We start from the raw sequence: 27,520 nt of genomic DNA, 5'->3' as shown, positions 1-27,520 counted from the left end.
TTCTTATTTAGTCCTCGTGTATTAAAACCCTACGTACATATGGCATGGGAACCAAAGATGAACAAGCAGGGTACCTTGGAAGAAAAGCTACTCCAATAATTTCATTTTCAAATTGAGGGGTGTCATTTTTCATCTACTCCGAGTATATGAGTGGTACATCTGTTATTATAAAGATACTGCAAGCCTTAAAGAAACTCACATTTCCCTTTTACGTAGACTACAGAATGACAAACTTTATATTATTTAAAACGAATTTGGAAATCTAATCACACCTATACGACCTACCAATTCCTTTAAGCAATTTATTTTTAGCATCTTATTATTATTATCTCTAAGTAAAATACCAAGAGCCCATGGTGTAGGAAGGAGACGCAATCTTTGACAACACCAAATGTAGCTTTTCTATTGTATTGTAGGGCTAAGAGTAAGCTCCCTCTGTGCTCCTTTACGCCTCTTATTTTAAGGGGTTTTTACTTAATAAAAACACAGTTGCTCCTAATGTTACAGCTATTCTGTAAAAGTAACTCAATTAAACTCTATTTTGATATTACTCCAAATCTATGAAAGTTTGTTCAAACTGAGTGAAAATCAGTTCTATGGTTCAACAGCTGAGAGACTGTTTCAATTCACAAGTATATCTTAACAAATATTTATCGTCAGTCTACTACATTTCCTACTGTCCGGTAGTTGAGACAGAAGGTGAATCGGGCACACACTCAATATCCAAGAAACTCACGATCTGGGAGAGAAGACAGTCACATAAGGGTAGATATATAAAGCGTACCAAGTGAAATAATTTGGATAAAAACTGTGTATTTTGGGCACTCGGAACAGGAATGGCTAGCTGGGGGGAAGGATGGGAAGGTGGGCAGTGATCACTTCGCCCAGTGACAAATGACATTTTAAAAAGATGAATATGAGTTACTCTGCTGAAGAGGCATGGAGGTAGAGGGCCTCTGAGGTAGATGGGACAACCTGAGAAAAGAAATAAAGATGAAAAACACCCCATTCTGTATGGGAAATTGCAAGCAGTTTGGTAGAGCTACAACATACAAAGCCAGCCACGAAAGGGTTTTAAGTGTTTAGACAGATTGCTCTGGAGGGAGTAAGTATGGAGAATAGTTTAGAGTGGCAGCAGGAATGGAGAAGAGGGTAAGGAACTGAGAAATATTAGTAGGTAAAACTGGCAGGGACTGGGGATCCACTGGCTGTTGGCAGGGGCAGGCTGGGAGGGAGCAAGGGAGGTATCACTCCTCCTTGGGTGTCATGCTTCTGTGACGATGGCTGCTAATGCTGGAGTCTGAGGGCAGAGCTTAGAGCTCAGATAAGTGTACAGTGATCTTGGCTGGGTACTTGATTTGAAAAGTGGAAAACTTTAAAAATTCCAGTTATTCTCTCTAGGACGCAAAACAGCTCTTGTATCTAATGGCTTTTTTGTTTCCTAGCTAAAGGTATCTTTGCTTGGGGCCAGTTATGGAAACCTGTGAATAGGATATAGACATCTTTCCCTTATCTGGTACTACTGACCACTTGCGTCTAGACAAGGAGGAGAGATCCAAACTTGAAGATGCCAACTGGGAGTTACAAGATGATGAGAGCTCAAGTGAAGATCAAAGGAGACTTTTTAGGACAGGGTCTTTCTCTTTTCCTAAGTTTTACTCAAAACAACCCTTTTGGAGCCAGGGAGACATTTGTACCTTAGCTTTCAGGATGTCTAGTCTGGTAATATGGCATAAATAAATTCTCCCAACTCTACTAGTCAGAGGGTCTTTGTCTTCTTTCAAGTTACCCTAGAATCTAAAATAGCTTGAAAATGGAGGCTCTGATGTCATCATCAACAGATAAAAAACTTAAGAAGAACAAGGTTGGGGAAATAATGATGTGTTCAAATCTTGGAAATGCTATGTTTGAGGTGCCTTGGGTCCACCCAGTCAGAACTTTATAGCAGGTAACTGGGCAGACGAGTCTGAATCTTAGGGGACAAATCTGAGCTGGAAATAAAGATTTTCAAATCATCATCACATAATATTGAAACCTAAAGAGTGAATAAGAAAATTTAGTGAGAAAGAACAGAGTAGTGGGCCAACGGGGAGAAGAGAAAGAAAAAGAAGTCCATAAAAGAAAAACAGAAGGAATGATAAGAGAGAATCAGATGAGTGTAGTATCAAGAAACAGAAGGAATAGAAAGTTTCAAAAAGGACTTGGTGGAAACCACGGTGTCCAGTACAGCAGAGAGGATGAATATCACAAGGGCTGCAGCACGGTCTCTGGATTGGGAACTGGGATGACTTTAACGACTGTAATGAATGAGAAGCTTCAGAAAAGTTTCTAAGGCAGACCCCAGAATGCAGTGGGTTTAGGAATGAAAAATTGGAAGACAGTACATATAAATAAGTTTTGCTAAGTCAGAATGAGAAGAGGAAGTTATACAGCCTTTCTCTCATCTAGAGGGAAGGCTTGGTAAGGTGAGAAGGTTTAGGAGGGGAAAATATAAGGCTGAAAGAAAGATGAGAAAAAGGAAGGAAAGGAAGATAAGGAGGAGAGGAGATAACGAAGGGAAAGAATTTCCAGGGGAGGGAGAACAGGAAAGGTGGGAATGAAGGAGGGCACAAGAGGAGGAGCTGATCCTAAAAATAAGGAGTGATGCTGCCTCCTTCTTGGAGCCTGGAGGACATGCTGTGAGGACAGATGCCATTTTGTATAATTTTATTTATTTATTTTTTCCCCCAAAGCCCCAGTAGATAGTTGTATGTCATAGCTGCATATCCTTCTAGTTGCTGTATGTGGGACGCGGCCTCAGCATGGCCGGAGACGCACCGCGGTGCGTCGGTGTGCGCCTGGGATCCGAACCCAGGCCGCCAGCAGCGGACCGCACGCACTTAACCGCTAAGCCACAGGGCTGGCCCCAGATGCCATTTTGGAACCCAAAAGAGTAAATCCAAATGGACAGGGGTAACTTCGCTGGTCAGTCTCACACGGTGACACACCCCTCAATCCACGTGTTGAGATTTTGGCAACCATATTTTAAAAAGGCTGCAATATTCCAAATCACAGAAGTCTCGCAGTGACACGAATATCCATCTTATAAGCTACCAAGGCGAGAGTGGGAATAGAGAAGAAACATTACGCTATGCCTCTAAAGTCTTTATATTTTAGTATTATAGCCCCATAAAATGATAGGAAATAATAGATTCCAAGGAATTTAAATTTTCTGTCTTGTTGTCAGTAATAATAAGAGTGCCTAAATGTTTTTATCAGTAGGTACATATTCTTTTTAAACACTAGAAGTGTGAGTAGTTTGATCTTTAGGAGAAATTATAGTCAGATAGTATCCAAGAGGTTACCATGATACAGCTAAATTATCTCTGCCTGTCACAGGTTAAAGAACATTTAAATTCTGGAAGTTCGCATCAGTTTTTTCTAGATAACAAATCTTAAGTACCTTCCTATATTCACTCAATTAGTGATCTTGGGCCTTGATAACACTGCAAAGAGAAACTTTCCAACTATCATTCCAATCATATCTAAAAAGGTAGTCATAAATATTTTAAAACCTCAGTGAACTAATAAGACCTAGACCCATTAAGGATAAGATCTTTTACAACAAATTAAATAAAACAATTTATTGAAGTCTGGACTCAAGATAAGCTAGATTTACTAGCTGACCTTTTATTCATTTAAAGAACAAAATTAGCTCTAATTGCATTAGAATGGAATCCAGTAAATTTTCCCAAGTCTTCTAATGTGGCATCCGTGTAAGAACTGTTGGAATTGTTTACAAGTAAGATGGAAATGCTTTGATTATAATCTTTCCACTTGTTTTACTGTGTAGTAAAAGCATTTTCCAAAACCTAAAGCCAGCTTTACTGACAGTATACTATTTTTTCTCTTCAACATACTGTATCTTTGGTGTTAATGAGCAAACTGCAATGTACCAGGGGAAGAAATTAAAATTGGAGATTTCATCATGATTTTAGGTCAGTAGACATGAGTGAGTGATATAAGGAGGTCAAGGACCCCTTGTCTGGAAAAATCAGAAAAGGGCTGAGGACCCAAATAAGAAAAATTTTAACTACCTGCTTCCTCTCGGAATTATAACTGAGACACGTGGGTTTGAGTCTGTTGAATTTATAAGTACAATAAAGCAGCAAGAATAATGTATACAACTTACAACTTGTGTTCTAGTCGTTCAGCTGCTAGGAAATTTCATTTGTAATGTTTCCATCTTTTACTAGCATTAAAAATAAGTCATTTGTCACAAATTTTAAACATAGCCATTCTTAAGATTTTTTTTTTGGCCATTGTTCTTGTTATTCAGCTTCTAATATAGGCAAAACACCCATGAAATGTTTCAGTATCAGTGACAAGTTTAGCAGGGCAAAACCAAACTATCAACACTTTTCAATCTTTTCTTTTCTTTTTTAAATCAAAAGCAGACAGTTTTATTGAAAGAGAAATAAATTAAAAATAGAAAAAGGCCTTCAAAGTCTGACAGGATGATGCTCTGAAATGTTCTGAACTTTACTTCTAAAGGATCATTTTTTAAGCTAACAAGTTTCTTTGCTCTGCCTCGTCAGGATGTTTTTATAAAAATATGAAATCTGACTGCCTTTCCCTAAATAAAATAAAATATATCCATTGTTTTTGCTTGTCCCTCATCCCTTATTCTGGTAAGAGAGCCCTCCTTTTCTTCTGGAATCTACCATCTCCCCTTCTGACACGGCTGTCACCCCCACCACAGGGGCTGGAGAACCAGGCTGGCTAACTGGCGTCCTGGATGGGGACTGAGAACAGATGCTGTGAAAGGGTGGTGTTCACCAGGGACACTGAGCACTAACAACCACATCAGCCTCCAGTGACTTGGACATCTTTGCCACCACACAGAGGCAAGAGGGAGAAAAAGAAAGTGAGCAGAGTCCTTACAACCATTTTTGAACCCTGGATACTGCCTCACCCAAAGTCAAATAACCCCCTTTACTTTGTTCCTTTAAGTTAGTTTGATTTGGATTTCTGTTGCTTGCAACCAAGAGTCTTGACTAATACAAAAAGAAAGTAAGAGTGTTTCAACTAGAGATGAGAAGACTCTTCACGGAGTGTGCTTCTGTGCTATACCCTTGCCTCAGGGGTTGGTGCAAGAAATAGTCAAACAAAAAATGCCTTGGTATCTGCTATAAAAGCTGCCAGGGGGGCCGGCCCCGTGGCTTAGCGGTTAAGTGCTCGCGCTCCGCTACTGGTGGCCCGGGTTTGGATCCCGGGCGCGCACCAACGCACAGCTTCTCCAGCCATGCTGAGGGCATGTCCCACATACAGCAACTAGCAGGATGTGCAACTATGACATACAACTATCTACTGGGGCTTTGGGGGAAAAAAAGGAGGAGGACTGGCAATAGATGTTAGCTTAGAGCCGGTCTTCCTCAGCAAAAAGAGGAGGATTAGCATGATGTTAGCTCAGGGCTGATCTTCCTCACAAAAAAATAAAAAATAAAAATAAACAAACAAACAAACAAAACAAACAAAAAAAAGCTGCCAGGGAAGACTGTTCTTGCCATCTGGTTCCACAGGGAAATAAAATTTTAAATTTACTGCCTTGGAAAACTTTGTGTCTCCTGAGAAACTAAGAGGTACCTTCCTTTTTAAAAATGTATTTCATTTTTTGCCCTTATTGCTAGAAAGCCATAATTATATTTGATGGGTGATCATTTGCTTCTTTTTCCTCTCCCTCGTCTTAGTTTCCTATTTCTCTTTTCTAGTAACTTTATGATGTGTGCTTTTTCTAAGTTACACTAAGTTTGTTTAGACTGGAAAAAAGTTACATATGAATAAACAACATTTCCAGGATAGAAAGAAAAATGCAGAAAGTGGGATTAAAAAACCATTTGCTATTATTTTTCTAAAGAACATATCACTAAAACACCACCACACACGTTTCACCTATTAAATGTCTTTCAGCTAAATCTGGCTACATTTTTAAAATATGAAATGCTTATTTTCTTTAAAAATATTTTAAACGATTAATTTTGTAATTGCCCCTAATTATTCTCTACTTCTAGCTGTAGTGTCAAAAAGCATTAATCAGAAAAGTCTGGATCATAAAAAGACAACAAATACCCATAAATATTTTGTTTTTAAAGATTCAACCCTCATGTTTTTCAAGATTAACTGTAAAGTTTTAGCTCCCATTTTCATGGTACATATAAATAATTTAGAAATTGCAACTATTAAAAAGCTCCTTCCTAGGCATAAGCTAAACTGTAAACTGCAGCAAAAAAACAATTACTTACACGAAAAGGAAAGCATCCGATTTTCAGCACCTCTGCTAAGAGAAGTCTGATTAATGAAAGAATTTCCTGAATTTTAAGAAACCTGATAATACCCATGGCCGTGATGACACTGGAAATCAAAATGTTAGCAGAGGGCCGGCCCCGTGGCTTGGTGGTTAAGTGCGCGCGCTCCGATGCTGGTGGCCCGGGTTCGGATCCCGGGCGCGCCCCGAGGCACCACTTCTCCGTCCATCCTGAGGCCGAGTCCCACATACAACAACTAGAAGGATGTGCAGCTATGACATACAACTATCTACTGGGGCTTTGGGGGGAAAAAATAAATAAATAAAATCTTTAAAAAAAAAAAAATGTTAGCAGAAAGAAAACTATAATCGCCAGCAGTAAATATCTCAGTATAATTTGCATATTTTGGAAAAAAGGGTTAAATCTGCAAAAGAGAATATCTATTGTGACCTCTCAGTCAAAAGAAAATTTGGAATGATCATTGATGAGAATATTGTTTGCAGGAAAGGCATCACAAATGATTGTGTCACTTGATCAAATAAATATACTATTAGATATGATTTTCATGAAAGGCATTATAAGTGATTTTATCACTTGATCAAATATACTACTAGATATTAATTGGGAAAAGTGGCTGAGTATTACTGCGTGTTTGGAGGGGTTCAATTAATTACCCCTTTCTGGTGAGCTCACTGACGAAGGACAGCAATGTCCTGAGAGCAGGACCAGCTCACAATTTCTCCAAAACAGTAACCCCATTGACCAGACTAAATAACACCGTCAGCAGAAGAGCCACTCTGCCCATGGGGAAAAGCGAAGGAGCAGATGGAGAAAAGGACAGAAACTTCCTTCCCAGTACCAGCGAGAGGACAGCATTAAAGAGACATTTGAGAAATGTGAGGGGGGAAGAACGCATAATCCCCTAACTGCCACCATTATTCACCCCAAAATCTTTATATACACTTACATTTTTTCTTAATACTTTACCAATATTTAAAATTATCTTTTTTCATGAGAAGCTCCTCTAACAGAATTTTGAGCTCTGTAAATACAGCCACATGTTTAACCTTAGAAGAGTTGCAGGTCCTGTTCTGCCATGTCTTTCTTGACAATCCTACCCAAATAGTCCCCATCCCTAAGATACTCCATCACATTACTTTGCTCTATTTTCTTCACAGGAATGAATAAATGGAAGAATGTCGTAAGTTGGACCACTCTTCCTACACTTGCTCAAATCTCAGTAAAGGATAAGATTGAGATGACAAATAACATGGCAACTGTGGTGCCACTTGCCCACCCCATAACAGCGGACATTACACTCATCTTACTCCTTGTCACCAAGTCCAAGGGGGCCCTCAGAATCCTGATCAATACAGTTCCAGGCAGCTGCTCCTGGGCAAGCTGAGACCCACGTGATGGTTAGGCCAGACTCAGACACTTCAGCAATTTACTCGAATGTGCTGTTTCTTCCCATTCATACTACTCTAACAAACTTCACAGGCCTTGAGATTGTAATTTCAGGGTTAGTATTTTAGTTTCATCTACGGTATAGACTAAGGGGAACTCTGGATACCTATTACTGGGGGACATATTAAAGGAATCTGAGGTCCTTGCAACGTCATCTTGGATTTTAACACTCTCAGGAGGGGTTACTGGACTCACCATAGACCTTCTAAAATACAGTCTCCAGTCATGTTAAATTAAGGCAAAAACAAGGGACCTCTGTCTTGCTTTAAGGAACCATAATAGAGAATAGAGGAAATAATCTAACTCAAAGTACTTTCCTGGATCAAGAGCAGAAGATATAACTCCTTTATTTAAGAAGATTTTAGAAACTAAATTTTGTCTTAAAGATCTTCTAACGAGAGGGTATAATTTGAACCCTGTAAAGTTTTTTCTTTTTCTCATAATTTCAAAAGACTCTATTCTCTGCCTCTTCTTCAGCAGTAAACAACCCCCTCCCCTGAAGTATTCAAATCCCCCTATTTGAATCCCAGCCTGCTCATTAATTTCACTTCAAAAGAGTATCATGACACCCCTAAGTATGAACAAACTGAGTAAGCAAAGGCACATTTATATGAATCTACCTCCTCTGTTCCATTATTACTGCCATGGAATAAGCCACGGATTCTTACACTACAACAATAAAAGATTACTATTAATCTCATATAATTTTCATGTGTCATAAAATATTACTCTTTTAATTTTTTTCAACCATTCTTAGCGTGATCCACACAAAAACAGGCAGTGGGGTGGATGTAGCCCATGGGCCATAGTTTGCTGACTCCTGATTTAGATTAAAAAAAAAAACAAAAACCCTCTCCTGATTAAGTTATATTTTATATAAAATCCCATCACTATGAGACTTGGGCCTCTTTTTCTCTCTTAATTTAAAATCTAATATATTTCACTTCATTTATTTCTTTGTTCATTAAAAGTAATTCCTTGTGTCTGACTTTGGTCAAATGATCAATTATTCATATAACATGGGAGTTACTTATCTAAATATCTGAAAGTTCACATATTATATAAAGTTACACTCTCACGGGCAATTTATCTAGAATGTCCGGGTATTTTAATTTCCCTAATACGTTCCAGAGTACTAGGATATATTTCTCACACCTTACAATATCTGAGGTGTATGAATGATTTATCGAGAGGAGAATAATAAAGAGTCAACAGAATGGCTGAAAGATGCGTAAGGGTGGATGAGATGAATATTATCATCAATGCCTTTTTACAAACCTTATTTCTCTAAAGGGAATGAGCAAGGCAAACATCTGTGTTGAAGTAAAGATTAAGTAATGCTGAGTTACTGAGAAAATAGGAATAAATATGAACTGGCAGGAGAAAAGTATTTGTTGAATGATAAATAAGAACATTTTCCTCTTAGAAAAATGAGCCCAAATACAGAATTTCCAAGGAGATGGTATGAGTACTCACTTTGGTTGGGTTTCCTTGCTAACCAGCCCTCTGTCTTCTACTGGTTGAGGAATTAGGACATTACTCAAATTTTTGTAGGTAAGATAGGGAGCCCCAGGTACTATATCAGTATCTGGCTAAAAAGGAGCTGAATCCACAGTATTTTTGTTACAGTGTCTAAGCTTGTCAGCAATACTACCACCCACTGTCTAGGATTTTACCACCCACTGGCCCAACCAAAAAGGTGGAAATTATGCAGATAATTTACGTAAGAAAAGTATGAGCTATCTGGATTTTCTTCTTTTAGTCTTCAGAACACCATGTGTGCCTCTGGACTACCATCAACAGAATGACAGTGGACTTTTTCACTGCATTACATTTGAAATTAACAAAAGCAGCAGCATAAAATACACACAAACTTTAAGATGGAACCAACTACTGAGAACACAAAGCAAATTTTCTGTTGTCTACTCTACCTACTAAATAAACTCAAGGCTCCTACTTTCATTTTTATGGCTAAAAACTGAACGAAAATTAAATGCCTTGTTAAGTCTATTTTCTACACAATACGTGATTGTTTGCAATGTAAACTAATCCATGTTCAGGCTTACTGGTAAAAAATAAGGTTGTAAACTTGTACTTTTAGCTTGTGAAATTCATTTAAATGACATAAGGTATGATTTTTGAATAATAATGAAAAAAATCAATATTTCATCACCTTATTAGGATCATGTAGGAGCACTGTGGCCTTAATTTACACCCAAAAAATGAATAAAAGAAACAAAGCCAACTAATTTACTTTGAAGAAGAATGGGCTGCTGTGATGATTCTGTGAAAATTAAACAGCAAAATTTGGGGTTTCCATTTCTAGTTTTTTCTTAAAAAAAAAAGAGCAGACAATTAAGACTTCAGTTGTTACTATTATATACTGTTTCACTAAGCCTTCGGCAGTATCTTTGTTTTATAGGAACAGAATAAAACCATGTGCCGTCTGAGCAAAAAGAGAATCCTCATTCTTTGTCATGGTGATACAGAATCCGTACTTGAGAAGGTATAACGTTACATCCACCTGGGTGTAATATGGCAGTTAGTCTGTTCAATCCATAGTTTCTTATTTTTTAGATAACTAGGACCTTCAGAACTATGCAGAAACAATGTCATGTGCTAGCCTTTAACAAGGAGAGAAAGAACAAGAAAAAAAGGATCCTCTCTGTTAAATAAAGCCATCAGCATTTACTCTGAGGAAGAAACCACTAAAAATTTGAAACTGAAGAATTCTTAAAATAAAGCTTGACCCTATACGTTAATAGCTGGAAAAAGGTTGTAGAGCTCTAAATCCCTCAGGAAAGAGTAGAGAATGTTAGCTTTAATTCAGTTCATTCTAACTCAAAATGTTTATACTTACATCTTGTCTTGGCCGGCACCAACTCTGAGAGTCAATCTGGGGATAACTGGACTTGGGGACGGAACAACGGGCTCCACTTTTACCTGTTGAAGTTAGTACATCAGAGTTAAACAGTTTCTTCAACAAAAGTATCTCCTACCTCTTTTCCTACCTCCTCATCTCCACAAACTTGATCAGCAAGTTTAAGCCTCAAATGTGGCTAAAATGCTAGAGGCAAAGATAATCTGCGCTATTTCGTTTTGTTTCTCAACAATTGAAGGCTACCTGGTATCACGAGAAATTCTAAAAAATTTAATCACTTTATGTAAATATGTGAATTATTTCTTTATTTTCTTAGTTTTGGTTAATTTCTTGAATTTTTGCGTTAGAATTCTTTTAACAAAAATTGTTATCTAGATCATTCGGTGGAACATTTAAGTAACTGCCAGACATAAACAGAAAAAAATGCAATGATATCTCCACTATAAGATAAAATGCATCTATTTATGGGATGTGAAAAACATTAAACTCATCTTAAGTTTGCACTGTTATTTAAGAAAACTGAAATACCAAGTGTACCTAGAGCACTAAACTGTTCCATTTTTTGGCTAGTAGTAAAAAGATCTAAAATACTGTAAATAAAAAAATATATATATATTTAGAAAGGATTTATGGTGAAGGCAATGACTGCTGAATAAGTTGTAGATATCACAAATATTTGAGCTAATAGTTAGAAAAGGAATATACAAATTAAGTAAGATGTTAATGAGGTTCTTCACAATTTTTGATTTGAAGATCCTATGCTATAATAAAATATTTTGGATGAACAAACTGAAGAAAAGCTCTGCAGTTCAAATTATTCTCTGTATCAGAGTTTTTCAACAGGGGTTTTATTGGCATTTTTGGTGGGACAGTTCTTTGTTGAATGGGACTGTCCCAGGCACTGCCAGATGTTTAACATCCCTGGTCTTGGGGAACTACTATATACCAACAGTACACTGCTAGTCACTGTGGCAACTAGTTGCAAACCACTGACATATATTTCAATCTCAAGAATTAAATTGTAACAGAACACTGTGGTGGTTATAAAGGGGAATGAATACTTAACATAATGCTCAATATTTTTATATCATAATTAATATATTGCACATTGATCAAATCTACTATTTTTTCATGTTTTCACCCGTCCCTTTCTAGAGTTTTTTTTTTAATACACTGTTACATCAAGATCTATGACTTCGACCGTTCTCCTGAAGAGTGCATGGTACATAGGAGGTACTCAAAAAATATTTATTGAGAGGCCAGCCCAGTGGTGTAGCAGTTAAGTGCGTGTGCTCCGCTGTGGCGGCCCAGGGTTTACCGGTTCGGATCCCGGACAAGCGCTGATACACCGCTTATCAAGCCATGCTGTGGTGGCAACCCAAATAAAGTAGAGGAAGATGGGCATGGATGTTATCCCAGGGCCAGTCTTCCTCAGCAAAAAGGAGGATTGGCATCAGATGTTAGCTCAGGGCTGATCTTCCTCACACACACACACACAAAAAATTTGTTGAATTAACAGCTTCTCTTGCAAGCACCCTCAACTCCCTTGCCTCTCAGTTATTTCACTATTTGTCCGAGACCTATTTAAAATCATCCTTCAGAGCACTGAGAAATTCCAAAGAAAACTTAAAAATCATGTAAACTCCTGCCATCAAAAACTTCAATTTCATCTATGCTGTCAGTACTGTTTATTTGGATTACCAGCTAAACTAGATAAGGGCAGAGATCATGTCTGTTTTATTTATTGCTATTTCCTAGTGCCTAACATGACGTCTGACACACAATAAGCACCTAAGATAACATTAAAAGAATTATCTGAAGCAATGATTTCAAACATTTACTTCTTTCAAGACCCATCCCATGATTTCCTTTCCTCTTTTGCTCTTCAAACTCCATAGGAAAAAATAGTGAGGCCACTAGGCAGAACTCCAACTCCCTACAAACTTACAAACTTCTCTGCATCTACAACTATACTAGAGTCCACCTCCTCCAGTCTTCTAAAGAACCTTCCTCCTTATTTATAGCATCATCAACTTCTCAGTCCCATTAATTATTCTCATCTAGCCTTTCAACGTGCTCAAATCTATCTTTAAAAAACAAATTACCTCCCCTTCAACGTCTAGCTGACAACCTCTCACATTTTTCAGTCTTCAATTCACTGTCTCTTTCTTCACTTCATCGTCTCTAATTCCTCACTTACCATTCATTCCTCAACCCACTCCCATCTACTTTCTGCCCCAACCATGCCACTAAAACCACTCTTTCCGGACTCTATTTCCTAATGTCCCAGTATGTTTTTCCACTATAGGTCTTATCATGCTCCTTTCTTTTCCTTTAAAAAGTCCTCTACTTTGCCTGACCTTACTGGGTCCTCTCCTCTTGTCATTCATTCTACAGTGACATCATCATGTCTTCAAAATCTCCCTCTCTAGACTAGCACTGATAGAACTTAGGACCATAATATAATATTGCCTACTGAACATTTTCAACTAAATATCCTTTAAGTATTTCAACGCATCACATCTAAACTTTAACTAGTCTCACTTTTGGCAGATGTCTCCTTTACTTGCCCAGTTCTTGGGACAGTCCAGTCCAGTGGTTTCCCTCAAGGCCATAGGGCATCAAGAGTCACTGAGGTGGGGTCAAAGCAAGACCCATGGATAACTAGCTAGGGTTTGTGTTCACTTTCTCCTTTTTCTTGAACAAAAAGTTCCATATCTAACCAAATCTGACACCCAGTGGTCAAGTCTATTTTGTAAACTATTAAGATTTCTATATTTTCCGTATCTTTCTGTGTTTTCTGTGGGAGAATAAACAAATAAATGCAAAACAAACATTTTAAACCACTTACTATTTACCAGGTATTGTGCTTGGTTATTTTTCAGATGTTCTCATTTAGGTTTTTTAACAAACACGTGGGGTAGATATTATGGTTTCCATTTTACAGGGAAACTGACCATATATGAAGCAACCATTTTTCCTTCCTTTTCCTTTTTCTGTTCTAAGGTTACACAAATAGCAAAGCTAGGATTAAATTCAGTTTTTTTGATTCAGAGAATGAAAAATTACATGAAATTTCTATTTTTCTAAAAAAATTTAGGGTCACATACTCATAAGTGATAAGATATTGGGAGTAATAGACCACATTCCTCCAACCCACAATACTATTAATTAAGCACTTAACCTTTTGGTAAGTTTTAGTTAAAAATATAGCTGTTTGCTCTACTTAAAAAAAAAAACCTTTACTAATATTATGCTTCATATTGTATGTTTGGTCCATTTCTATTACCACACTTCACAATAATAAGTCATACTTTTGTATAGCACTTCACAAAGTGTGCCCCATATACATGATCCAATTTGACATTCACAACTCTGTAAGGTAGGTGTGGAAGGTATTATTATCTCCAAGTCTTGAGGGCTAGAAAGATTAAGTGGTTTGCCCAGAGTTACAATGTTAGTAAGTAAATGATCTCAATCCAGGTCTCCTGACACCAAATTCACTCCCTGCTCTACCATACTGCTCCTCGACTCTTTGCCACACATTTTGAGTCTTTTTTTCTGGTTATGCTGATGTCTTACATGGAGCTATTCACTTTCTTTGTCAATGTCTCTTATGATGAATGACATATACTTGTGAGAAGGCTAGGGTTGGTTGTAAAATACTTTCTCTATGGAAGGCGAACCATAGAATTGGAAATTGACATTAACTTTGGCCTCACCTCCATTCAGCTAAACTGGCTGGGTTTTTGATGCTGTCTTAAATGGCTCGGTAGGGCAAAAGAATCAACACACGGTTTATTAATGACCTACTATTAAAAAAAGTTAAATGATACAATATGTAAAAAATAAGCAAATAAAAATGAAGATACCTTTTATAAGTCAGATTAAAAATGGTATAAATGTGCCCTGAAGACAAGAGATATTTAGTCCACTTGTCAAATTAATGAATGATTCAGAATTCATTACCTCAGCTCAAAGTTTTACCTGTAATTAGGGTGACCACATCATCCGAACAGAGACACCTTTGAGAGTGAAAGTGAGAGCTATTATTTACACCACATAACAGGTGTAAACTGGGATTGTCCCGGCCAAACCAGGACATACGGTAACCCCACCTAAACATACTTAAATATCTTAAATTTCCTTCTTAAAGAAGGTAAATCAGATTTAATTTAAAGATAAAATCCAAGCAAGTATAGAAAAAGACTAATGAGGATGTTAATAGCATAGATATAGAAAGTACAATTTCTGAATAAAAATTTCTTACCAGACTTCTGTTTACATTAACTCTATCCAAATGTTAACCTAAATAAAAACAAAGACATTTCCTACAATCACAGCATAATTTCTCATGTGTCTGTCCCAGAAATCAACAAACTAAATGACAATTATTTAATTGTCTTCTTAACAATTAACTTAATTATTAAGTTACTTAAACAGTAGAACTAGTGCCATATTTTAATGGCATGAAGCCAGAATCAGGGGACAACTCGAGTTTCTAAGGGTTAAAATAAAAGAACAGCACTTAGAGTGATGCTGAGAATTGGGACGCACAGAGACCATTTGCAGTGGATTACTAAGCTTCCCAATTCACCAAAGAGGCAAAGTCCAGTAATATAAGACTCCTTTGTAGCTAACTAAAAATACATTGTCAGTGGATTTGTCCAGTTTTATGTATAAGCAATACTTCTTTCACCTGAACTAATACTAGTAGTCATATAAGCCCCTTATTGCCATGTGCTGCATTTTTTTTGCTAATCTTCAAGGATTTAGCTTCTTTGCCACATACCTCAGGGCACCAACTGATAAAGCTCTAACTCTCCATTTTTCCAGGACACCAGCAGTGCGGCCTTGCAAAAAATGAAAATCGCTCAAGAGATTTAAAGGGGAAATTTATTTTTAAAATCCTGACTTGAAGCAAAGAGGTGGATTTTTAAAAAGCTTATCTATAAAGAATCAGTTTAAATTTAAATTCTATCTTGGAACTCTTTCATGCATTCCAGCTTTAAAGTTTATCTTCTGACAGGGACTTTCTGCAAAGGTAATGGGCAGCTTTGTCAATATAATCTGGCCAAGTTTTTATTTTCTATTTTTTTAATGTTAAACTTCTGTCATTAAAAAAAAAAAAATCCCCCATATATGTGTGCTAGATAGGGCACCTGCAAGTTCAGTAAGCACTAGTTCAGATTCCCATCTATGCTAATATGTCAGAAAAACACCCAGAAATAGTACTGATGAAAAGCCCATTTTAATAACCTAACATTCTGGATGCTGAATTATGACTACTGGTAACCGTCTTGCTGTCTTTTTTAGCAATTAAGGTCTTTACATTATTTCCATTTAGAAACATAGTCTAACTAAACACTGATAAACTGTTTAAAATATTAAAAAGTCAGAAGATCTACGGTTGTGGACAAGTATACGTGGAATCTAGCCAGGACAAGTGAAACAGAACTCATGCTTTCATTTAGCGCTGAGAGCTCATTCATATGAAGACTTGGAGATGGCCTTTGGTAAACTTCTATAAATTCAGACATACTCATTTAAACTCATTTAAACATTAAGTTACTGGTTTCCTCTTGGAACAGACAGTCACAAGAAACAGGAAGGGAGTATTTCTCCTTTTTTACTGGATTATTTTATTTACTGAAAACCCTTCATTACACTAGTTAATTACAAAGCTGATGAGAAAAGACTGGAAAACAAGAGCACATTACTATAAAAAGAAGGAAAAACAATGACAACCTTTTGTTAAAGGCACAAACCAGTAAGACTATTTATCCTTCTCTAAAACACAAACTGTTTAAGTTCAACAAAAGATTATTTGGGGGTAAGTGCTAAGGGATTTGGGGATAGATTAAAGAAACATTAAACATTTTAAAGTCATTAAAGCTTCTAAGACCTCCACTGTCTGCTCTCTACAATATGGCAGTTGGACAGGAGCTCTCTAAGGTCTTTTCAGCAACTACAAGTTTCTACAATCAGGATGTCACCTTACTCTGGAGTGTGAAACCGTGCTTATCCCTCTCATCAACTCCACCTCAGGCGGCAGGCCTGAGGAGGCCATTGCCGTTCCAGGTGATACAGAACACAGGCTTCACTGGCAGACCCGGTCAAGTCACAGCACTTCCACTTACAGAAGCAGCCGTACCAAACCCGCAGAGCTGTGGGGAGGGTGGATTAATCGAATTCTGGCCATGTCTGGCACTCTTACGTACTCCATAAGTGGCAGTTGCTAATATCATTTACTCTCTGGGTTAGTTCATTCGATAGGCAAGGTTAGCTCAAAATAAAATTAATCAATTAATAAGACTAAAATTTGGGGATTCCTTTACAGAATTTATGAGCTTTCCATTATAAGCAAATCTCAATTATCTGTGGGTTGATCATTAACATTATCGGTTAGTCATAAGAAAATTCTGGATTGTCATAATCACCTTAAATGACATAAACTAGTCTTCACTTAGTGCTTTCTATGAGAGGGCAGAAGAGAAGGCCTTTTAAGCCAAAATATTCTTGGAGAAGGTATGAAACTATCGTTTTTAAGCAGAGGTAAGCCATACTTTATAACGATGCTGTCCCTTCCTGGTACTGAATGGGAAGAAGGAGAGACGGAAGGAAACAGAGGGTCACAGAGGTTAGGAGAGGTGAATAACCAGCATGTGCACGAGCTGGAACTCAGATTCAAGTCAGTCTGATTGCCAAAGCCTGTGTTCTTTGTGGGCCAGCTTTGGGCCTATTTATCTATAGATTGTGACGTCATCATTTTTGGGGTGAAACTCTACCGTGACTTTTCAGATCATACTCAAATAAGAGCATAAAAACATATTTCCAAGTTTGACAGATGGATTTTGGCTTATTTTCTATTTAAGGTTATATGTACAACTGTTCAATTCCACTAACATAAATAAGGAGACTTTTTTAATTTAGTTTTTCACAGCAATCCTCCTTCCAAAAAACACTTCAAATACCAAGTAAATTTTAATTAAAGTAGTCCTGTAACATTCATCTAAACCCCAAAGATCCATGGTTAACCAATTAGGTCACGCAATACATACACTGACACAAACACAAACGAAAATGTACTAACTGTTAGGTCTATCACTGCTAAAGCTATTATGGTTATGTTTACCACTGCTCAACATAATTGCTCTTAATATGTTTTCCATAAAAACTTAGTTTGCTTCTATTTTAGAGATGCGAAAGACTAGACTCCTAACCCTTACTAACGCATATTATTGCCCATAAAGGGGAACTGAAAGATTGTGCATAAATCACCACGCTTTGGATTATTATCACTACTAGAAAAACAATTTTTCCTTCTGATGGTGCATCACTGAGCAGGTACCTTGCATATATTACTTCACTTAATCCAATTTTAATTTAATGTAGGAAAATATAGCGGTTAAGAACATCAATTGTAGCATCTGACAGCCTGGTTGAAACTGTGGCTCCTGTTCAATCACTTACTAGGTGTGTGATCTTGGGCAAGTTTATTAATTTCTCTAAACTTCAGTTTCTCATCTTAAAGTGATAATTATAATATCTACCTTACAGAGCTGCGGTAAGGAATTAAACTGATAATGTAGTGTTTAGCATATAGTAATTACTCAATAAATGTTAACTATTACTGTTTTGCTGTTTTTAAAAGTGTTATTATCATATCCCTACTTGAAAGATCAAGCACTGAAGGATTAAAGAAACTAGAAAACTTGTCCTGGACCTTACCTCAGATCTACCAGATTCCAAAGCCCAAGGCTCCTTCCACCTACCATGCAGATCCCCATTTAACTAACGGTATCTTTACTGGTTCTTGTATTGATAAACGTGGGTATGGCTGGTGAAAACTTTATAGGTAGGTAAAATAAAATGGGGAGATTTTTTTCTTTTATTAAAACAATGCCCTTGCTTGCTGATCTGGGTCAACGTCCAGGAGAGTTGCTCCTGTGAGTTGGTCAAGGATGAGAACGAGGAAGAATGAGACTGTGGCGCTCATTCTTTGGACAAAAGACATTTTCTTGGGCAGCTTAGATACGCCTCATTTTGATTTCCCCTTACTGTCTTTCTTCTGTGGATATGTAAGAGAATTCTTAGACCATATGTAACCCAATTTCAGGTATACTTTCATTTACTCACATGGCTTGATACTTGGTGGTGATTAAGTGGGGTTGAGAAAGGAGAAGTCAATGTTTAAGTTAATATCTCAATTTCAACTCTTTGTCAATGGCATTTCCATGGGTTGCACTAGCTTTTATCCTTTCTTAGCTGCATAAAGGGCTAAAATTTAAAAGAATGCCAAGGAAGCAGAAATAACTTTTAAACACTGTAACCACAGCTGACTCATCCTGTCATACATAAGTTAGCTAGTATGGTCCAATGAAGTATCAAGGTTTTTATATTTTATGGGTTGATTCAAAATGGAATAATAATGCTTGCCACCACCATCAGCATCATCTCCATTTACCGAACATTTACTTATGTGTCAGATACACTACTAAATGTCTCAGATGCTATCTCATTTAATCCTCACAAAAGTGACTTGCCCACTTACATATACCTAAACAAGCCAGGATTTGAACTCAGGTTTAACTTTAGAGATAATACTGTTTATTATTTTTAAAGACTTTAGGGGCCGGCCCCGTGGCTTAGTGGTTAAGTGCGCGCGCTCCGCTGCTGGCGGCCCGGGTTCGGATCCCAGTTGCGCACCGACGCACTGCTTCTCCGGCCATGCTGAGGCCGCGTCCCACATACAGCAACTAGAGGGATGTGCAGCTATGACATACAACTATCTACTGGGGCTTTGGGGGGAAAAATAAATAAATAAAATCTTTAAGGACTTTATAAGATAGCTGACTTTTATAAATTGTTATCTTTTGTCATTTATCTGATTCATAACCCATCAAAACAGATACAAAAACTTATATTCTGTTAGATGAAATCTGTGCAACTTGTAACTGAGCCTTTGCCTCCAACCAAGGTAGTCTGAGGGACTTTTCTTTCCCAAAGTCAGGTAGATGCTGAGGAAAGGCATGGACTGCTGATACAAATCTAATCTGATGGGCTTTACTCAAATTCATAACGGCCGTTGAAACAACTCCATTGACTTTCCACAGTTAAGATGGTGATGAAAGCAACAGTACCCTGTTTGATTTGCTGTGGGTTCTGCTGCCAAGTGACTAGGTACATGATGGATAAGTGACTAATTGCTGCCAGGTAGAGCTCTAGCAGTAAACATTTCAAAATATGAGGTGTATCTGCGTGTACATGACTTGCTCTTGCTGGTTGTGTGACCTTGATCTTGGACAGGTCACTCTCTCGGGCTCAGTTTCTTATCCGTATATGGTGATGACAATACCTGCTGGCTCTATGTCACAGGTGTGTTAGGAGGAGAAAATAAGGAATGTGGAAGCACCAGGTACCACATAAAAATAAATAACATAATGACAAAATGAATTTTTAAATGGAAATAAGAGTTGGATTTCTGTGTTTTGTTAACTTGCTGATGTTCAGTTATTAATATCGGAATTTCGATTCTACTTCTTTATATTTTAGAACAGCCAAGGAGGACAGGGAAAGAATAAAGTTAAGCAGAAAAATGTGAGCGTTGTCAACACTGCTTGTCAGGTGAACTAACTTTTCCAGGAGAGTTTGAAAATAAAACTACTGCAAAAGTACTGGTAATAGATCTGCTGTAGGTCAAATGCATCAAATTTTATGTGGAAAAAATTATTGGGCATTATTTTGTAGCCAGTCTCAGAGAGGACCGCTTCTAGAGGGCAGGGAAAGGATCGCTGAGCATCTGTATGCATGGCATCCTGAATACTTAGATGTTTTTTAAGGCAGTTTAAAAGAAATTTTTAAATCAACCAGTCAACCACTGTAATCCAAAGAACCACGGACTGAAGAGCAAAGCCATTCAAGCAGAGCTCACACCCTGTGCCCAAAGGATTGAGGTCCTTGTTTCTACAAAACTACGGGGTTTATATCAGTTTCTCTGGCCGTACTGCATGAGATAGCCTGATTTACTTATATCGTAAAATACTTGGAATTATTTTCTGCCGAATAACCGGGCTGCCAGATCCGCCTAGATACTCAGAAACATGTCCTAATCTTATTAAAGCAGAAAACAGAAGGGTAAGAGATGCTACAGAAAGTAGCAGACAGCCATAACCCTAAATAGTTGTAAAATGGTTCACCAAAAAGAAAAATGAGCCAGTACAGAAGGCCTCCACGGGCCTTGCTATCTTCTTCAAGTAGTGCCATGCTCTTGCATGCTCTTAGAAAAATGGATGCTGCTGCCTTTTCTGGGTATCTAATATTGGGTACAAAATAGGGTGTAGTAGACTTGATAATTATAAAAATATTATTTGCAGGTTAAGATTACAGATTTTTTAAAATTGCTGGAGATTAGTATGGTTAATAGACAGTTTATAGTCTGTGATTAGACTCCTCTTAGGCTATGAACTTTTAACATTTTCCAGTGTATAGGGGACTTGATGACAAGTTTATGAGTTTTAGAATTAAAATTAAATTTTGTAACCACATTACAAACATATTTCCAGTTCAGTTATGGGTGATTTACATCCACAATACAGATATAATTGCTGGCTTTGTTTACCTGTATTTTTCAATAGGACTTTGTTCAGACAGTGCCGAAAATGATAAACTGCTTACTTTTTCATGCTTGTGTTTCTCCTTTTCCTTCTCTCGCTTCTCTCGCTCTCTTTTCTCCTTCTCCCTTTCCTTCTCTTTCTTCTCCTTTTCCTTCTCTTTCTCTTTCTTTTTCTTCTTCTCTTTTTTGTCCTTTTTCCTTTCTTTCTCCTTAGGTTTCTCTTTCTCTTCGAACAGTTTTTCAGGGAGCATGGGCGACAGAGAGGGCAGCATGGCGGGGATCCTCGCGGCCGCAGCGGGGCTGAACAAGGGCAGCGCCATGTCCTTTGGTGGCAACACCAGCGGGGCTGGGGCCACCTTCATCTTCTCTTCTCGACCTTTATCTTTAACTTTGTCTTTGTCTCTCTTGTCTTTATCTCTTTTGCCTTTTTCTCTGTCTTTCTTCTTGTCTTTATGCTTCTCTTTCTCCTTGCGCACAATTCCATCTTTCAATCTCACCTTTGGATCAACATCTTCAAATTCTTTTATTTTAAATGCATAGGGATCCGACTCCTCCTCTTTGAGAAATTCCTTCCAGGGATGCTTGGTTTCCTTTTCTTTCTCTTTCGCTTTATCCTTCTCTTTACTTCTGTCTTTGCTTTTGTCTCTTTCCCTCTCCTTGTCGCGCTGCTTCTCCTTCTTCTTCACTTTAGTCTTCAGCTCCTTTTTCAACTTCTTTTTAACTTCCCCTGATGAAGGCAGTTTGGTTTTCTCCTCATACACTTTGTGCAGAGGCTCAGGAGTGGGAGGAGAAACTGAAGGAGAAGACATATAAGGAAAGGTGGGAGGCATATTTGAAGGTGTTCCCATTTTTGCTTTACGTACAACCTCATCGATGGAGGCATCCATTGTCCATGAATTATCTGAACTTGAAGTTCCACCTGAGAGAGGCAGAGGAGTCGATCCCGACTTGGTGAAATTGTTTGAGGAAGTGGAAGCTTTTGGAGTAGTACATTCTGAACCTGAAATTCTCTTAGGGCTGGTAAAAATGTCACCTTCGGATTCTGATCCAGAAGAAAACTCGAAAGGATCTGGCTCTCGTTCGGCACAAGCTCGTGCAATCACAGCATCAATAGAGTCGTCAATTGTTTTATCGGTCACGACAGCCTTTTTCAGCTGATTCTCATTGTTCAGTTTCCCAGCATCAGGGGGTGTTTGTATTTGTTTTACCTGAATGGTCTCTTTACTAACTTTTTCACTTATTGTAGCTGAAGGAGTCCTATTTGGTGTTTCAGGTCTGACAGATGCTTGGGAAACATGAGTTATAACCTTGGGACTCTTGGGGCTTTTGGGGCTCTTAGAACGTCCAGGAGATTTCTTTTCTTTGGATATAGTTTTTGGTGACCGAATAGGACTTCCGACCATTGCTGGTGACTGAGTAGTTTTAGGTGATTTAGTCTTCTGTCCTGGAGAACTAGTTTTAGTCTTTGTTTTGGGTGTAAATGACTTTGTTTCTAATGGTTTTGCAGTTGGCATTTGTGATTTTGCAACTGGAGCTAACATTGGTGGCTCTGGCGATGGAGGTGCTAGGTCTGTATTGTCCTGTACGTGCACTGGAGAAAGCATTGGTGGAATCTTTTGGGTATTGATTGAGCTGAGTGGTTCTCGAGCTTCCAATAATACTATGTCCAGGGTGTCCCCTTTAGTGCTTAACAGTCGTGGTCGCTTCATGGCAGGCATTTCTTCAGCTTCCGGACTATCCAATGGTCTCTTACCCAAGAAATTCTCATCATTAATAATTTCCTCCTCTTCCAGTTCATCATCTTCTTCCAAGGGAACCTGCATGGCTTCTGCTGATGTACCCCCATCAGTGGGCACCTGCTCTTCTTCTTCTTCTGGTAAAAGAAGAAAAAAGAAGTGTTATTGGACTATTACAAAAAATATAAGAAATAAAACCAATGCCTCAAACATGATTTCTAGGAAAGAAAGGAAATTCTTGACAGTGTTTAGCAAGTAGAGCGGTAAGTTTTCAAGGATATTCTAAAGGTGCATGCCCTCATTCTTTGGAGAGTGGCAATCAGTGACAGCACATATACAAACTGACTGTTCTCCTTCCAAGCAGTTTCACCCTACCTTTAGGATCTGGAGTTAGCTAAGTATTTCCTGTTTGTCTTCTGCTTCCTGAATTAATTCTTTTCCTAACCTGACTAAATACTTTCTCTTTCCCTCTTCCTCTTCTGTACACACACACACACACACACACACACACACACACACACACACACACCTGAAAATCAAGAGATGGGTTATTATGTGACTACTATCTTCAGAAATGACAGGAAGGCATACATTTTTTAGGACTTTTATAATAAATTCTAATTCTTGGAGTTTGGAAAATGCAAGCCTCCAACCTAGAACTAATTCATATACTACTTACGTCTTCTTTTTTCTCTTCTTTTTTTTTGAGGAAGAGTCGCCCTGTGCTAACACCTGTTGCCAATCTTCCTCTTTCTCTTTTTTTCTCCCCAAAGCCCCAGTACATAGTTGTGTATCATAGTTGTAGAGTTGTATGTGGGACGCCGCCACAGCACAGCTTGATGAGCGGTGAGTAGGTCCACATCCAGGATCGGAACCAGCGGACCGCGGGCCGCCGAAGTGGAACGCATGAACTTTGCTATGCCACTGGGCCGGCCCCATACTTATGTCTTCTATTTTGCTTGCTTGATGTCGGCCACTTTGAGAGGTGATATGGTACAATGGAACACATATTGGCTGTGGCATTAGGAAGATGCCGTTTCAGTTAGTGTTCTGGCACTACAGAGCAAAGGGCCTGAGGCAATCTCTTAACCTCTTTGAGCCTGTTTCGTGACCTTTCAAAAGGGGCTAATGTTACTTGCCCTGTCGACTTGACTGAGTTGCTGTAAGATCAGATTATTTCTTTCTACACATATTAACTAAGCATATACCATGCATAATGCACAATGATAAAGGCTGAAAGAGCTCCTGGAATAAGTCAGAAATAAATCATGACCTAAGCTTACAGCTCAGCAGGGGACACAGTGTACGTGTATAGCACGTAGAAAGTGAGTAGTATCTTAATAAAGACAAAGTGCTACAGCAGTTCAAAGGATAAACAGATTACTGCAATGTCAAAGATCTGGAGAAGACTTCACTAATTATGCAGCATTTTGGATATTTAGAGATTGGGAATGGTGAAGTATAGAATGAAGGAACAGATGACAAAGAGATGGGAGATGGAACATGGGAAGTGTGTAAGAACCAGGGAATAATCTGCCTGGAAAGTAGGGTACAAGATGGGGAAGAGTAGAAAGTAAGATTAGTAAGGGTGCATCCAGATCCTAGAATTTTTTTTTTTTAATTTTATTGAGGTCATATTGGCTTTTAACATTGTGTACATTTCAGGTGTACATTATTATATTTCAGTTTCTGTAGAGATTGCATTGTGTTCACCACCAATAGTCAGGTCCTAGAAGTTTTGAATTCCAGAAAAACAAACACGATCTTTATTCTACTGACAGTTTGGACTTATTGAAGACTTTCAGCCGAAGGAGAAAAATGACTGGGGTATATGTTAGCAAAATTATTCTGGCAGGAACACATACGATGGACAGGAGGTAATAATACTAATAGAGAGGCGACAAGGTAGGGGTTACGGAAATGACATAGGTAAGTGACAATAAGGGTCTAAACTAGAACAGTGGTAATGAATAGGAAGCAGTAGAGGTAGATGATATTTTGAAGACAGAATGAATAGAATTTGATAAATGATTAGGTATAAGAGTGGAGGAAGGATTCAAACACATTTTCAAGGCTTGGAGCCCTGGTGAGTGAGAAATGCAGTCATTAACAGAAATAGGAAATAGAGAAACAGAGAAGGAAGATGATTATTAATTAGCTCGATCCCTAGACACAGAGTTTCATGAATAGTTAGTGATGTCTAGCAGGAAGCTGAAAACATACTAAAATTCAGAAACCAGGACAGGGTCTGCGAGAAAGAGATCCTTGTTGAGATAAAAGAAATCACAATAGGTAATATTAGCAAGGGAGAAATAGTGGGTAGTCAGGCTCAGACACTCTGAGGAGACCTACATGTAAGGACAAGAGGAAGAAGATCTAAAGAAACACACGGGGAATCAGATGTCAACAGATCTAGGGAGTAAGAGTTTTCAAGAGGAGGACTAGTGAACAAAGTCAAATGCTTAAGAAGTCAACGAGAACGAAGGCTCCCGGCAGAAGTCACTCCATAAGAGCTTTAAGGGGTGAATAGGGAATGAATGATGGAATGTACATGAAAGCACTTTGAAAACTATAAAGAACAAGACAAATTCGAGACATACTTATTGTTACCATTACTTGAGAATGACACTATCATCCGTCTAGTTACCCAAGTCAGAAACATCATTCCAGACTAATTCTCTCCCCTCTTCCTCCATATCTGAATTATCAACAGTTTTCTTCTGTATCTCTTTTAATGTGCCTTCCCCATTGCTACTGTTCAAATCCTCGGCGCCCCTTCTCTGTACCACTGAAACAGCCTTCTAATCAGTCTCTCTGCCTCCAGTCCCTCTGCTTTAGAACAATTTTTAACACTGCCTACAGTGATCTTCTGAAAACACAAATCTGAGTGTGTGACTCCCCATCTTAAAAACCTTTTGCTGGTCCCTACAGCACTAATTTCCAAAAGGTGTTCCCTGGAGCCTGAGGATTTTGTGGAACCCCTTTTGAGGTGCTCCACAGTAGAGACTGGGTCCCCTATTCTCTATTAAATGGACAAGTTACCTCTAAGTTTATCTATTTTACACGCTGAGCTTCCACAAAAGGTTTTGTTGTGGGGCTAAAACATGTCAAAAATCACTATTCTAAAATATAACAATCCAATTTCCCCAGCATGACCTGTAAGGCGCTCCATCATCCAGCTCAGTAATTAACCTCGCCTTCACATGAGGCCCTGAGCGCTTTCCCAGTTCCAGCCACGCAAACTTATCTGCAGTTCCTCAAGGACACAGTGCTGTGTCTCAGTTCTGCGCCTCTGCACGCGCAACTAACTCCCTTTGCTTGGAATCCTCTGCTTTCCTGACGCTTTGGTGACCATCTCTTCTTAGACTCCAATCAAGCGTTCTCTCTTCTGTGACACTTTTTCTTAGCAACTAGAAATGGCCATCCTCACTTGGGCTCTACTGTATCCTGATTGTATAAGCAACAAAGAAAGTCTAGAATATTTACCATCTGTCCCTTTACAGAGAAAGTTTTCTGACTCCTGTCCTAGACCTACCCTATTCAGATAATTTGAACAATTCCTTCTATCCTTACCTTTATCAGAATGACAAGATAGAATTCAAATGCTCAATTGCTAACAGGTAAACATATGAAAAAATTAGAAAGAAGACAGCTTTAGGATATTCTCCAGGTGAACGAATGAAAAAGTTTAGAATACTTATTAGTGTTGTATTTCTAAATTCCAAAGAACCTCCTCCTACCACACAGAAGTTCATAAATCCCAATGATGCCAAAGCAGAAAGAGAAAGGTTTAGCTTAGGCAGCATAACAAGCCTCTAGAATATGTTTAGGTGTGCCTTGTTCTTCTAACTCTGGAGGCTAATCTGGACCTAGATCAGCCCTGAGAGAGGGAGTCCCCCAGGAACGGCCTTAGGTGGATGTACTGGGAGGGCAGAGGGATTGCTCTAATATAAGCAGGCCCTAGAAAGGGGACTCTCAGGACCACTAGTAAGACAGTTACAGGTCTTCCAGATGTAAGGCCTCTTTTATAGCTAGAACAACTCGAAAATGTGGGTTTTCTATACAGTGTGTATTATTTTACTAGTGTGCAATTCTACCAAATGGGAACTGACAAGATGACTACCAGATAGGCATCTAAACTAAAGGAAATATGTGAGGCTGGGCTATGAAAAACTGTACTGCTTTCCTGCAAATACTTTAGAAAACAGATTGGTTCATTTGGAATTTCGAGCTCAAGTACCTCAGAAAAATATCAAAAAAATTAATGACGGTTGTTTACGTTTAAGGAAAACACAATTAAACACAAAGCTTGATTCAAAGCGGGCCTCCACAAGCTAGGAGGGGTTATTCTGTTTTTGTTATTTTATTTTTATTGTTTATTTTCATTTTTTTTTTCAAGTCCTGGCTGCTGACTTGTAGGCATCTAGAAGCTTAATGTGCTTTAGAGGAGTACAAATGAATTATGAAACTAAACGACTGAAAGTGCTGATTTTAAGAATACTTAAAATGCAAATGCTTCTTATTTATATTAGTTTAA

At 38.3% G+C, this 27,520-nt stretch overlaps 1 protein-coding gene across 2 annotated transcripts in view; it reads right to left on the bottom strand.

The window, feature by feature from the left end:
- The window catches only part of TAF3 (TATA-box binding protein associated factor 3), a 181,239-nt gene that overhangs the window by 24,165 nt on the left and 129,554 nt on the right, over positions 1-27,520 (bottom strand). The window contains exons 3-4 of one of the 2 annotated variants that reach the window (XM_058532395.1): positions 21,310-23,117; positions 10,612-10,694 (exon numbers count right to left, since the gene is read on the bottom strand). In XM_058532395.1, coding sequence (XP_058388378.1) covers positions 10,612-10,694; positions 21,310-23,117 — 1,891 coding nt within the window. Of the gene's footprint in view, positions 1-10,611; positions 10,695-21,309; positions 23,121-27,520 lie in introns of both variants that reach the window. The other variant, XM_058532394.1, reaches the window with a different exon arrangement.

This window comes from Diceros bicornis, chromosome 36 (genome assembly GCF_020826845.1).
Source record: "Diceros bicornis minor isolate mBicDic1 chromosome 36, mDicBic1.mat.cur, whole genome shotgun sequence".
In the NCBI taxonomy this organism is placed as follows: Eukaryota; Metazoa; Chordata; class Mammalia; order Perissodactyla; family Rhinocerotidae; genus Diceros; species Diceros bicornis.
This window is presented reverse-complemented; position numbering and strand designations above follow the sequence as displayed.